The following is a 15,165-nucleotide window of genomic DNA, read 5'->3' as shown; positions in this document are numbered from 1 at the left end:
TCTCGGGTTCGAGCTTGGGCTGCGACACCATATATTTATCTATTTTCTTAAGGCAGTATACTTAATATTCCTATTATTATTATTATTATTATTATTATTATTATTATTATTTTACTACTAATATCATTATTATTATTATTATTATTATTAAACTATAACTTGAGTTTTAAATGTATTTTGTATATAAAATATAACTATATTTTTATGATCTTAAACTAAAAAGATAGATATCATAAGATAGATACAATCTTTAGATATATAAAAGTATATATAATAAGTATACTACTTCTACTAATAAAATACTTTTCGTTCATTTACGTTTTAATATAACTCGAATTTAATGTATATATGAACTTTTTGTTAAGTTTTAACACTTTTTATATTTTACCCGTAAATGAGATGGACAGTTGATGTAATTTTTATTTAACAAATTAAGGATCAAATTTTATACCATAATGACCTAAATAAATAAAGATACTAAATTAAAATGTTATCATATTAAAAATTATGAGTATTTAAGAATATTGATACTAAGTACTTATCCAAAATATTTTAATAAAGAATATAATAGATTATTATGATAATTTTATAGAAAATATATAAAATAAATATATTTAAGTAATTACTAATATTAAATTTGATATCCAAGTTTATTACTATCATCAAAATATATATTTATTTGAATATTATTATATGTGTTAATATAAATACTTGGTATAGGTTCGTGAATCCGAGGCCAACCCTGCATTGTTCAATGTCGTCATATGTATTTTTACTACAAAATACAATATTGTGAGTTCATTTGCTCCCTTTTACTCTTTACATTTTTGGAACTGAGAATATATGCGCTGTTTTTATAACTGTTTATTTAAATGCTTTTGAAATATATTTTGAACTGAGAATACATGAAATGCTTTTATAAATGTTTGACGCGATATGACACAAGCATAACATTCCTCGAATGAATTATTATGCAGACGGAAGTTCTGTTGATTATGATTGAATTAGCTGGACGTGATAATTGCCACTAATTGTTGTGAATATTTCCCCTTGATTATTATTGCTTGGTAACCAAGAATTAGGGAACATCACTAATTTTGAGAATTAGTGCATGCCTAATTGACGCGAATCCTAAAGGTAGCTACCGGGTTTAACACCCCCACCCAGAATGTTCACTAGACGGAAGGGCTAGTGGGCGTGATGTTTAGTACTTCGAAGTTTATATGATTATTATACAGACAAGATGTTCTGTTTTGGGGATATTATTATGCGCATTATATGTTAAGGTCAGTTACCAAGCCAAGCTATGAAAGTAATGAAAAGTGAATGTTATGTATCGAGAGAATGATTTTATACACAGATTATGTGTATGTTATTTTTATGCACAAGATATGTGTACGGTTACTAAGATTTATGAAAGATGATTTCGTACACGAGAAAGGTGTACTGTATTTAAAAGATATCGCATGTACATTACAGGTGGGTATAGGATTCGGGCCTATTTGTACCATGCAGGATTTAAATCTTGTGGTCTATCAAAATGATGAATTTTATTGTTTTATGATAAACCTATGAACTCACCAACCTTTTGGTTGACACTTTAAAGCATGTTTATTTTCAGGTATGAAAGAAACCTTCCGCTGTGCATTTGCTCATATTACATGGAGTCGTTCATGGCATATAGAGGTCATAACCTCGCAATGGGACCAACTGTTGAAGACTTCATCCAGATGGATTAGGACTGGTCACTACACATTCCTTTCTAAGGCCACCCTCCATTGCTCTAGTCTTCTATTGAGCTCATCCTTAGATTCCGAAACAAGCACAATATCATCGGTAAAAATCAGAAACCAAGGGATACACTCCTGTATCCCTCGAGATAGTCTGTCAAGGATCAAAGCGAAAAGAAACGGGCTAAGGGCCGATCCATGATGTAGGCCTACTTCTATTGGGAAAACTTCAGTATTTCCCACAGGCGTTCGAACGCAAGACTTCGCCCCTTCGTATATATCCCTAATAATTCTAATATATCTACCCGAGATACCTCTATCATTAAGGGTCTTCCAAATCAAGTTTCGTGGAACGCAATCATAGGCCTTTTCCAAGTCTAAGAACACCATCTCTAAGTTCTTTTGCTTTTCTCTATATTTCTCCATAAGATTCCTAATAATATGGATATCCTCGATCGAAGAGCGCCCTGGCATGAAACCAAAATGATTCTCCGAAACATTCGTTTCGCGTCGAAGTCTAGTCTCAATCACTCTCTCCCAAAGCTTCATAGTATGACTGAGTAACTTTATGCCTCTATAGTTACTACAAATTTGAGCATCCCCTTTGTTCTTGTAGATAGGAATAGTCTCGCTGAGTCTCCATTCCATAGGCATTTTAGAGCTTCTAAACGTCTTGTTGAAAAGGCAAGTCAACCACCTAACACCATCGTCTCCAAGACACCTCCACGCCTCAATGGGGATCTGGTCCGGTCCTACAGCTCTATTTCTCCCCATCTTTCGTAGTGCCAATCTTACTTCCTCCTGGTTGATTCTATCACAGTCCATGTTATCCAGGGATAGTCCTATATCAGAGTAGTGCCGATCTTCATGACATTCGGGTCTTCCCCCCACAAAGAGAGATGAGAAATACCCTTCCCATCTTTTCCTAATTTCGTCTTCCTTTACTAAAGTTTGACCTGTTTAGTTATATTAATGTGTATGGGAAATACCCACCTGGCCTTTTTGCTAGCATGTGTAAAGGAGGCAAAGATGGTCTTAGTTGTGAAAAGGTTGAGAAATTGGTTAGCCATAGTTCCCATAACAGTCGGGCTATAACCACATCGGTTCATGTACCATCCCTTGCGATCACAGTTGGAGTTGTCGTTTTTGTGCCAGAATTGTATTATCGGACTATGATTGTGATGATTATGATGTTAATTACGCACTAATGGTACAGTACCTGCTATTTTTTTTTATAAAACCGTTATTAGTTTTGATTACTTTTTAGACGAAATAACTAAGGATCTTGAATCATTTGTAACTCGATCTAGAGGCAGAATAATCTAAAACAACGATCAATCGAATAACGGGTCGTATTGGGATCGAATGAATCAAACCTAGGATGTAAATCTAGATTAGAACGACTCCTAACTTGGTTGTTCGGTGGGTTATTGATAGGAACCTAAGCCCAATGGAAGAGCCTAGCCCAAAAGACATGTCTAATGGTTAGGAGAACCCCTTAGGCTTAAGTACCCTCATGTAGTTTCCTACATGACCAATGTGGGATTGTATCATTGCACACCCCATCAAGTGCCGACGTCCTCGTTGGCCCGTTGGGTGCTCGTTGGCCCACTCTAGGTAGCTCTCACTCGGGATTTTTATTTCGCTAGGTCGCCCCTCCCACAACTCACGTTGGCCTGTTGGGTGCTCGTTGGCCCACTCTAGATGGCTTTCACTCTAGACTTTTTTTTTTGCTAGGTAGCCCTTTTCTAGGTCGCCTCTTCCGCAATGCGTGGTGCCCACTCTAGATATTTCCGGTAGCCCTCTCCTAGGTCGCCCCCTCTGAAAACGCGACCTCTCAATGAAAGCACCAAATGATAGGAACCTAAGCCCAATGGAAGAGCCTAGCCCAAAAGACATGTCTAATGGTTAGGAGAACCCCTTAGGCTTAAGTACCCTCATGTAGTTTTCTACATGACCAATGTGGGATTGTATCATTTATGGGTTTTGGAGTGCGGGTACTACGTGATGAAATAGATCGATGCATCAATTCATCCTCTATGAGTAACATCAATTGACAATACCGTAAGTTACTAATTGCTTTTAATTAGATGGCTTAATGTAGTATTAATATAAAGTTGCCCCATGTTAAGTGCCTTGACTGATTTTGACCCTTTTTACAAAATGTGAAATGACTTGTCTTCACTTTATAGTTTATATATCCTTATGTAATTTAGGATTTTGACTAATTTGAATTGTATTAACCAAATTATATCAGCTTAGATAGAATGCACACTTTATTTTAAATCACCACATGGATTACACTGTTTATGCATTACACAATTTATGCATTTCTTATATTTTCTTGTTGTCTTTATACAGGTTACTTGGAATAATATGAAACCATTTATCAAGAGTGAGTTGGAAAGTAGCATTCCCTATATGAATGAGATAGGCAACTTGAAGGGCTAGAGGCTAAGAAGGCAACTAGCCGAGGGCAAAGGGCACACTGAACACGAACCAAATCAACTGAAAGGAGAGCTCTAAGAAGTGGGGGCGACTCTTGGATTTCGGCATACATATCACTAAGTAAACATCGCTAATCTGCCTTTCTGATTTCGGAATGTATAGTAACGTGTTAGCTAGTTAATTACGTCTAGTGGTATTTGTGATGATAAAGTAAAGTAATTTTAGATTGAGGTATAATGTTTGTACAAAACAAGCTATGTTTTTGTTAATATTTATATGAATAACTACTTTGTACTACATTGAGGTGTAAATTATCAATATATAGCAGGTTTTGTATAGATAGTGGTAAATATATTGTTTTATGTAAATTGTAAAAAAAAGGATAATAGAAACCGAGTTTTTTTTATTTATTTATAGAAAAACAGGAAAGAACTTTTTTTATAAATAATAAAAAAAACTGGTTCCCAAGGTGTTGTTTAAATAAAATGTAAAAAAAGGAAATTAGAAATCGGTTTTAAGAAAAAACAGGTTTCTTAGTATATAGGTAATAGAACTGCCAACTTGCTCGGGAGCTGCCATAAGATCTTTTCGTGTGGTTATCTTAACAGCACTTTGTTGTTTGAATTATGAGATGAAAATTAGCAAATTATTGCTTGGCTATGGTTCAATTATTTTGTAAGCAAACATTTGCTGATGCTTGGTTATTGAAATCACATATTATACGATTTTGCACATTATTCATTGACTGTTTCTGTTAGAGTAATCGGTTAATTTTAATAATTATTTAGATGTTATGTTTTAATTAATTAATAAGTGTTTTTTTGGTAGGAATTGATATTCCATGTTTACTTGATTTGGTGAATCAACTAATTTTAGAATGGATACAATTCTTTGGGAACAAGTGATGTTTTAGCTATATATATATGGTGTAATCGTGAGAATCATAATGCAATAAAAGTTTTCTAATTGTTTTGGGTCTACCTCACCAACTCATACATATCACAAGCTTCTGTCTTATTATTTATTATTATTATTTTGTTAGTTTAATCTAAGTTTGATCCAACACTTGGTATCAAGAGCTAGGTGCAGCTTCAACTAGATCGTGTTGTTCGTGAAAAGAAACTAAACCGGGGACAAGAAATCGGTATAGCCCGTGGCCAGGGTTTGTTTTCTTGGGTGGTGTGAAGAGTTTCTTGGAACAAAGTTGATCGTAAAAGTTGAAGCTGTCTAAAAAAATGGCGTTGGTACAAGCTAAGGAAGGAAGCTCCATGTCACATCAAGTTCCAGTTTTGACCCCAACAAACTATCAGGTATGGGCGGTCAAAGTGAAGGCGATTATGGATGCTTATGGAATATGGGAAGCGGTGGAACCAAAATCAGGTGTGGAGCTGGATCCAAAGAAATCAAAGCAAGCACTTGCTTTCTTGTTTCAAGCAATACCCGAAGAGACGGTGTTGCAAATGGCGAGTTATACTGATCCAAAACAAGTGTGGGACGGTCTGAAAACGCGTTACTTGGGGGTGGATCGGGTGAGATCGGCTCGGGTTGCAACTTTGAAAAGGGAGCTTGAAAGTTTGCGCATGAAGGAGGGAGAAACGGTTGATGATTTTGCTACAAAATTAACCGGTTTAGCGTCAAAAGCAAGGACTCTTGGATATGAGCTTAAAGATGTGGACTTGGTGAAAAGATTGCTTGATTCTATGCCTATGTCGTTTCTCCAAATTGTGGCGTCTATAGAGCAATGTTTCGAGTTGGATAAAATGTTGTTTGATGAAGCCGTTGGGAGATTGAAGGCATATGAAGAGCGCATCAAAGGAACCGAGAAAATAGAGGGCATTCAAGGTGGTTTGTTGTTGGCTAGTGAGGAAAAAACACACGGGTGTAAACATTGTGGCCATGGCGGTTCAAATCGTGAAGACTTTGGGCGTGGCCGGGGGAGAGGCCGTGGGTCCGTGAAGGGTCGAGATGTAAATGAACGTGTCCGGGACAAAAGCCGCGTTAGATGTTTCAAGTGTGGTGAATTTGGCCATTTCAACAATGAGTGTCCTACGTGGGAAAAAGAGGCAAACTTGATTGAGGAGGAACCTGCTTTGCTGTAACCGATTAAGGGGGTGATTGTTAGAGTAATCGGTTAATTTTAATAATTATTTAGATGTTATGTTTTAATTAATTAATAAGTGTTTTTTGGTAGGAATTGATATTCCATGTTTACTTGATTTGGTGAATCAAATAATTTTAGAATGGATACAATTCTTTGGGAACAAGTGATGTTTTAGCTATATATATATATGATGTAATCGTGAGAATCATAATGCAATAAAAGTTTTCTAATTGTTTTGGGTCTACCTCACCAACTCATACATATCACAAGCTTCTCTCTTATTATTTATTATTATTATTTTGTTAGTTTAATCTAAGTTTGATCCAACAGTTTCTGTGTCGCATATCAATGGTGACCAAATGCTAATCATGCCATATAATTGAATTAATGGTTTAGGTTATAGAACTACGAGTCAATAGGGTGTACGAAAGTAACCGTTCGTGTCTGTCATTCATCACTCATATAGTCATTTTTTTGAACTTGTTTCGAGAGGTAACTAATTTTGAAACCAGTGTTGGTTGCGAGTTTTAAAATCTCATATATGAGCTGGATAGCCTAGAGTAAATGAGATTGATTTGTGTTAAACAATTTGTCATTAGCGTTATAATCCTTTGCTCATATGATATTTGTAGCTGTAATATACTGTATGAGTTAAGAAGAAGAAAAATATATGATGACGCTTAGATGGAAACGCCAAAGTAAACCATGACCACATTCTTGGTTAAATTAATGTTGGATAAATGAGTAAATATATAATTGACGGAAGATAGAATCCCGAAGGTTATAACAAAAAACATGTGTACCACTTACCTAGAATGGATTTTGTTTAGATTTTTATCTAACAATTATATGTACTCAATTGTGTAATGGAAATGTAACGTAACAAGTGGTCATACGCGCTTCACTGCAGCTCCTAGCTAGCGTATGTGATAACATATTTTTTTTTTTTCAACATTGGAGTCACTGACGGGAACCATCAAAAAAGTTCCCAAAACCCGATCATATCCGTTTCACGTGTCAAGGATGTTCCACCGAACAACTGTCATAAGACAGGTTCTGCATGTAGTCACCGATCATATATGATAACGTATTTTAAACACTATCTAACGTATTTTAAAGACTATAATCTATAGATAACCGAGACTAATATATAAGTTTATCCAGGTGTATTTACATTTAAACATGTAATCTCCGTAAGTTGCTAATTAATGTTGCCATATGCGACATTCGGGTTTGCGACTCATTCCTCTTTGTAACTTTAGTTCTTATGTAAAGATGCCGTACATAATTGTTTATGGTGGAAATTTGCAGTTAGTTTGCTTCCAGATCAATACATATAGGGGGTGTTTGGAATTGCGTTTTGAAAATTGATTATGCGTTTTGAATAATCATAATTAAAAAATCAGCTGTAACAAAACGTGTTTGAGAAACATAGTGTTTGGATTTGATTATGCTGTTTGATATCGCAATAATCAGATAATTGAGTTTTCAAGTGTTTGTCAAATCAAATTATTTATGTGATTAACCGGTAAAATGACCAAAAAGGACTGCTAGGTATTATTGAATTATCTAAATCCTACTTATAACTATATATTAAAATATAATATAATATTTTTACTATAACTTAATATAAGTATGAATAAATTTAAAATATATAAATTTACTATAAAATGATCAGCTTATAATTTAGTTGCTTTATGTTTAAGCGTTAAAATTTTAAGATTATTGAGGATATATCTAAGTTGAATTATAATATAAATTCACAATGAAATACTCCGTAATAAACAACTAGTACTATATAATAACGTTAAAAGCAATTTGTAGAAGAACTGTAATTGAATACGTACGAAAATCGTGAATCAAAAAAGGCACATAATTTTTTTTTTTAAAACATGGCATCCTGAATCATTTGTAGACTTTGTATAGAAAAAGAGAGATAAAAATAGAATAGCCACTTTATCCTATTACGTAGTATATTATATTAAAGGGTATCAAGGGTATTAATTGTGAAAATCAAAATGGCGTTTTCCTGCAGTAACATGGTACTAGCTTTTCCAAAACTGCGTTTTGATAGTCCAACAACGCAAATAATTGATTTTAAAATGAAGTTTGCCAAACAATATGATTTAATTATTTACATTTTGAAAACGTGATAATCAAAAAATCATAACCAAAACGCATTCACAAACATCCACATAGTCTTTCTCTTGTGAAGAGAACATAAACTAATAGTCCTACAATAATTGATGGATTTGCATTTCGTCAACTGTCACTACATGACCAACTTAGTAACGGTACAAAAGAATGAAAGATCGAATTACTTTCTTTTTGTTTACACTTTAAACAACCCTTTTTTATTTTACTTGTGAAAAAAATGATCAAGTACCAACTAATGCGTACTCTACGATACGATTATACGAAGAAGTATATGCTTCCAATCTGGATACGAACGACATCCCGTTTAGTAAGGTACATGTAACGTATGTGTTAGAAATTATTGAGCCCACACACAACAATCACTAATCCAAAGATTGTGATTCCATTCCACAAACAACAAACATAAGTAATAAACGTACGTAAAGTAATCGACACAACAAATTACGTAGTTATGTTTTACTCCGTAATTGATTACGTTTAAGTAAAGAGAGATGATCTTCACACACTACTTTTTGATCCATGTACACTTAATTACCTATTTTATCCTTAATTATATTTACTTTAATAATATAAGTTCAACTTCCTAGGGGCATAACTGTAGTTTTATGAGACAAAAGTATACATGGATCAAAAAGTGGTGTGTGAGAATCACATCACTTAATTAAAAGTGGATGGTACATCTTTTAGTTTAATATTATATACTAAGTTTGAATTATTTAGTATTTACATTAGTGATTATCTAAAGTTTAATTAATTAATGTTTCTAGCTAGTTGGTGAAATAATAATTTGAGTTGATCGAGTATTATGAGTAGTACTATTTAACAAATATGTTCATGTGGAAACTTTAAATAAGGAAAGAAAATCAAGATTGCTTGGGAGATAAGTTTTACTTGGAAGTTAAATTTACCTTGTGGAGCAAATTTTCGATTTTAAAAAGGTTGTTAACTTGAAGGCAAAGTAAACTTGTGCAACAAGTAACTAGTTTTAGTGTTTCACTAAATAGACCCTAGTATCATGATTGTAATTGTGGGCACTAAATTATTAGTGAAAACTCTCTGATTTGCGCCTGAGGACTAAACTTTTCTCCGTGTATGAAGTTGAGATATAACCACGTTAAATATCTGTGTTGTTTGTGCTTTAATTTTATCGTTTATGCTTTTAGAATATCCGTGTGTTGTTCGTGGGTTAGTGATTGTTGTAAATTACTTGTCTTGGTTGAGTTATAAATCCTAACAAGTGGTATCAGAGCTCGGGCTTCGAAGAACGGGCATGATGGCGAATTAAAAGCAGATATTTGATTTGGTTGATGATTCGGTTTATCATAAGGAGAACAAACGACGGACATGGTTTTGTGTCTTGCAACATGTACCGAGATCTAGAGACCTAGTTATAAATACCCGTCATTTAGATATACATCATCACAAATAGGTGTTACGTTACACAAACGATTATTTAGAAAAAATACGACATCAGAGTTTTTGATGTCAAACATATCTTCAAACGGTCTATCTTCACCTAAAATCTAGCATGTTAAAGAGTCCACAATATGTAGGGGAAGATGTGGGGGGATTAACACGAAGCTAAATGAACCAAACTAACTAATGGATATAACATACAGTAACAAATCATACATCAGCAGTGTATAACTTACTAACACAACAATAATTACAACTATAAGAGGATTGGCGGCTTATACGGCTCTACAACCACTAGTTGATTGGGCTAGGGCTTACCAATAGTCCTTACTACTAAATCAACATTATAGCCATTCAGACGCAACACACGTGTCCTTCCATACTATACCACCCAGACAAGAGTACTTGGACCCAACCTTTCTAACTTAGTCGGCCTCTTCCCCTCAACCTTTCTATCTCACTTGATGGTTGTTGAGTCCAACCTTTCTAACTCTGTCGACTTCTTTCAATTCAACACTTTGTGCACATTAATTACATATTCAAATACAAGCATATCAACAATAATCTAAAGCATGGTAGCAGTCTAACTCATGACAATCTAAACATGCCATATAACCACAGTAGCACAACATGCTACTCCTATACTATTATCCGAAGGATAGTTCCACTCACTGCTACCAGCAAAACTCAGTAGTCTAATATTACCGATTCTTCACCGTTGCACCTGATAAGCATATCAACAATAATAAAAAGCATGGCAGCAGTCTAACTCATTACAATTGATAACGCTCAAATTATACATATTTTTTATAAACAATTTAAGGCGTTATCTTGGTATTTAAACATCATTTCTAATACTTTATATCAAAAAGTTAATAATTCTTGTAAAAAAGTATTTTGATGTGTTTGTTTACAAAATGTGATTAAACAGGACAAAAACAGGAAAAAGCAGAAAAGCAGCCAGAGCCATCGGCTGGGATGCACTAAAGCCACCGAATGGGTTACACAAAGTCGCCGGCTGGAGATGTTGTTACTTATACATGAAGCCCAAGTCAGAGATAAGTAAGGAAACGAATCTGTATCGGATATCAGACACTGAAGCAGCCGGCTGGATCTCACAGAACCGCTGGATAGGCTTGCGGAAAGGCAGTTTCCGTGTGCTTGAAGAACAAGTTAAACGTACAGAGAATGTTAACCAACTCTTAGAGCCGTCGGCTGGACCCACTAGAGCCGCCAGTTAAGCTGTACTTTTAGGTTATTATAGATAGAGGTCGAATTTTGTTGTTTTTAGTGTACATTTAATTTTAGGGTTTAGCTACGAAAAGTTACGAATTGTTTAGTGTTTTAAGCTTTCTTTCAAGTTGTAATCAAAGTATTTTCAATTCATTTCAAGTTTCTTTCATTTAATTAAGGTACTTTTACTTTTATATTCCCATATCTCTTTAATTATGTTTCAATTATTGTTTATTTGTTTATGTTCATATACCATTATGAACTAAACGTTCATAGTGGTTATTTGAACGAAAACTGAAATTATCTGGGATTCATTATGAAGCCGCCGGCTGTGATGATCTTAGCCGCCGACTGGATCTCACAGAGCTGTCGGCTCCGTGCTTCGAATTATGCAGTTTCTGGTTTTTTACAGAATTGTGTAATTATGTTTCGGTGATTGTTGCTTTATCTAGTTTATTTCCGCCATGTTCTAGATCTTTATTTTCATGCTTAATGATTAGGTAATAATAACTAGAATTAACTAGTAATTAATTCTAAGTATTCTTTACTCGATTCATCTAACTTTTAAGCTTAATCACATCAAACAAAGTATTTGAATTGCATGGAATTTAGCTAAGGATCATGACTAGTAATAAACTAGATAAACATTAATTATGCTTATATAATAAATTCACTATTGTTAGGCTAAATCGAAGAACCCTAGTTTATGTGGATTAATTGTCAATTGCATGAAAACTTAGTTAAGATTGATTTTTAGCTAGTAACTTGAATTGATCTGATTAGGTTTATTAGCTTATCTATTTATCAGTCTAATTGAATGTTACCTTAGTCCTCACCACAAGATTAAGGTGACATTTATCATGTGATTATTTGAATACGATAAGTTAGGATATTAATTTTAAACACCCACTTAGCTAATATGTGCTTTAGTACTACTTTGTGAACTTTATGTAATATTTAGTTTAACCTTATTTAAGGAATAATGATTGGTCTATGATTATTATTTTGCTAATTATCAATATGAGTAATGAAACTATCCAATAATGAATCCCTTATAATTCACAAGTCCAAGTAACCACTTTCTTTTAGTATATTTGAATTATAATTAACTCATATTCTATCTTTCCTAAGATAGTCTTACCAAAGTTAAAATAAGATAATCTATAATAATAATATTAACTGCTTCTATTTTTTCCTTAAGAGTTACACTAAGAACAACTTATATCCGCTATCCGTAGTCTCTTGGAATGAATTCATAACTTGTTGATTACTATACTACCTTGATCGTGTTTTGTTGCTTGTAAGGATGTTAAAAGTGAGAAGTAAATTAAGAAAATATATATTTAAAAGTTGAGAACAAACTAAACACTTCATAAGCACACACTTTTGCACATCAACTTTTTGGCGCCGCTGCCGGAGGGTGTATAAGAATGTTTCTTGACGGATGGTGTATAAGAATCCTTAGGAGGTAAGTTGTTGGATTGTCCGATTTAAAGGGTCCTGTCTACGTACCTATTATTGAAAGATTGTTAGATCGCAAGTTTATTCGATTATTTATTGTTAGCGATAAAAGTTGTTATTATAAATATCATATATTATAATATATTTAAATAATTGATGAACCCAAGTTATTCATCTATAATTCTCAATCTCAAATTCTTAATTCTATATACTTACACCTCCCTTTCTAAATTCATCCTCTAATCTAAACCCATAAAGCTTAATTAAGATCTTAATTCTTGAATCTTTCTTATCATCTAAAATAATTAATCTCTTCTAAAGCCTAAGATTAAAATCAAACCCTTAGAATATTATTCTATATATTTCTTTTGTTTGTCATACGTCTTATGACCACTCGCTCCAAAACTCATTTGGTACATAGTTTGACAAAAACCTTAGATTAAAGCATGAAATCGATAAGCATATACCTCGTTTAGCTACTGAAATCGCAAGGAGTTGATTAGGCAATCTGATTCAATATAAGATTCAATTATCAAATTAGGGATTAAAGAAGATATGATGGTGTATGTGCATGCGTGTTTTAAGTTTCCCAAAAGAGAAAATAAACAAGTTGCACGCATATATATTAACAATTGGGGTTTAAAACCCCACTCCCCATATCACACGGATATTTATCAATTATTAGATACACTACACACCTTGTTAGGCAACTGTAACGAAGCCCAAATCAGACAAATATATATGTTATGCGATCTTTGTCACAAAGCGAATTCAACTAAATGCATAAATAATTATAAACATATAACTATTGAAATCAGTATAGACATGAGAAGTTGAATTCTACTATATTTTAAATAAATCGTGAATAATGTTGTTTAAAAAATAATTTTAAAAACATAATATGTTTCAATAAATAATAACTAGTCCGGATCCGGCCCGCGCGATGCGGCGTTGGCTTTCGGCCTGTATCAACCGTATGAACGGTGATTGTATCATGTGGTCAAAATCGGGCCATGCACTAGATCGAAAACTTTAATAGGGCAATCCTCATTGTTTCTCCTAACAAGGACAATGTTGCACCCGACCACTTTATATAACCCGAGGAGTAAAGTCTCCAAATCGACACACTTGCTGATTTATTTCAGAAGTTGTAGTCCAGACCAGTTGTAGGGTGACGAAAAGTTTTGAAAAGTCATTGCTAACATCGACTGGAAATCTACCAGGCCTCAACATCAAACAGGAAAACTGGTAGTCAGACTTATCTCGATGAGGAAGATCTGTCTCGTCAAATGGGAAGCGCACCATGATACACAATTCTGTGATTGATCAAATACCCAGTGGATAACCTCCGGAAAGGTAAGATATCAGCTTTTAAGCCTGATGAACTTCAATCTCTATGGTTGAATTAATGGATTAGATGATTACCTCATGATTATCAATGATATCTGGACGTAATGTGTATCCTCCTAAGCACATTATTTTCTTACCGACATCTCACGATGTTAGGTACTGTGGGAGGCATTGACTTGACCAATTGCGGGGTAGCCCGTGCGTTCTTTTTGGCACATGCGTTCGATTGTCATATCTTTGGTGTTTGACTCCCACTTGATTCCCGGTTCCTTTGAAGACTTACATTATGGTTCGAGATCCTTTGCCTCATTTTATTTGGTATGCTATTTAAGACTTTATTTAGCTACTTTGTTCATATTTAATTGCTTGAGGATTGGGAAGTTAATTTCGGGGGAATGCAAGTGGGAGGTATGGGTGATATTTACTCCAAAATCGTGCCCATGCTAGATAATGGTTTGTTGGTTGTTCGTTTAGTTCTACATACATGTTTGAAGAAGTTATCATACGGTAGACGATCATTATCGAGTTTAATTGCTTGAGGACAAGCAAAACTCTAGTGTGGGGTTGTTTGATATCGCATATTTAATTCACGTTTTCCTTAGCGATATCGATTACATTTTGGTCCTTTTGGATACGATTTGGTGTTATTTCGATAAGTGTTGTGAAAGTTTGAGTTCTAAGACCAAGGAGATGAAATTTGAAGTTATTTGATGGTTTTAGTGATTTTCTATGAAAACGAGTGAAAGAGATTGGTTCGATTCGAGTTTGGATGAATTTTATGAGTTTTACAGTCCAGATTCAGCAAAAAGGGCCTGGAGCGCCGCTCAGAAAGGTGGAGCGTCGCTCCAGTAGCAGGAAAAACAGTTCGAGGGGTTTTGGAAATCCACAAGTCAGAAATTAGCTATATGGAGCGCTGCTCCACTTCCTGTCGGTTTCAGAATTTTACTATTTAAGGCCCGAATTTTTACCCTAATTAATCATTCTTGCATCCAGACGAATTCCAGCAGCTTTTTGACGAAAAAGGGTGATTTTTGGGGAATCCCAAGATCATTCTAACACATCAATCATTCTGGAAATGTGTCTCGATTCGTTTATCATTCAAGAACACAATTTTCATTAGGTTTAATTCTTATTATCATAATGAATACTCTTAATTGTTTATTTGTGATTTTGGCATTAGCTATGATTGTTGACTAAGCACTTTAATGTTTGTCTAGATTGAATATTCGTATGTGTTTGGATAATACTTTAATGTTTATTTGATTAATG

General features: G+C 34.1%; 1 protein-coding gene across 1 annotated transcript; it reads left to right on the top strand.

Annotated features, from left to right (window-relative positions):
* The first annotated feature begins 5,413 nt into the window (after nucleotides 1-5,413).
* On the top strand, nucleotides 5,414-11,093 carry LOC139855297 (uncharacterized). The gene is made up of 2 exons (XM_071844531.1): nucleotides 5,414-6,273; nucleotides 10,784-11,093. Exons 1-2 carry the CDS (start codon nucleotides 5,414-5,416, stop codon nucleotides 11,091-11,093), a joined length of 1,170 nt encoding a protein of 389 aa, XP_071700632.1.
* The last annotated feature ends 4,072 nt before the right edge of the window (nucleotides 11,094-15,165 follow it).

Source organism: Rutidosis leptorrhynchoides, chromosome 6 (assembly GCF_046630445.1).
Source record: "Rutidosis leptorrhynchoides isolate AG116_Rl617_1_P2 chromosome 6, CSIRO_AGI_Rlap_v1, whole genome shotgun sequence".
Taxonomy (NCBI): domain Eukaryota; kingdom Viridiplantae; phylum Streptophyta; class Magnoliopsida; order Asterales; family Asteraceae; genus Rutidosis; species Rutidosis leptorrhynchoides.
This window is presented reverse-complemented; position numbering and strand designations above follow the sequence as displayed.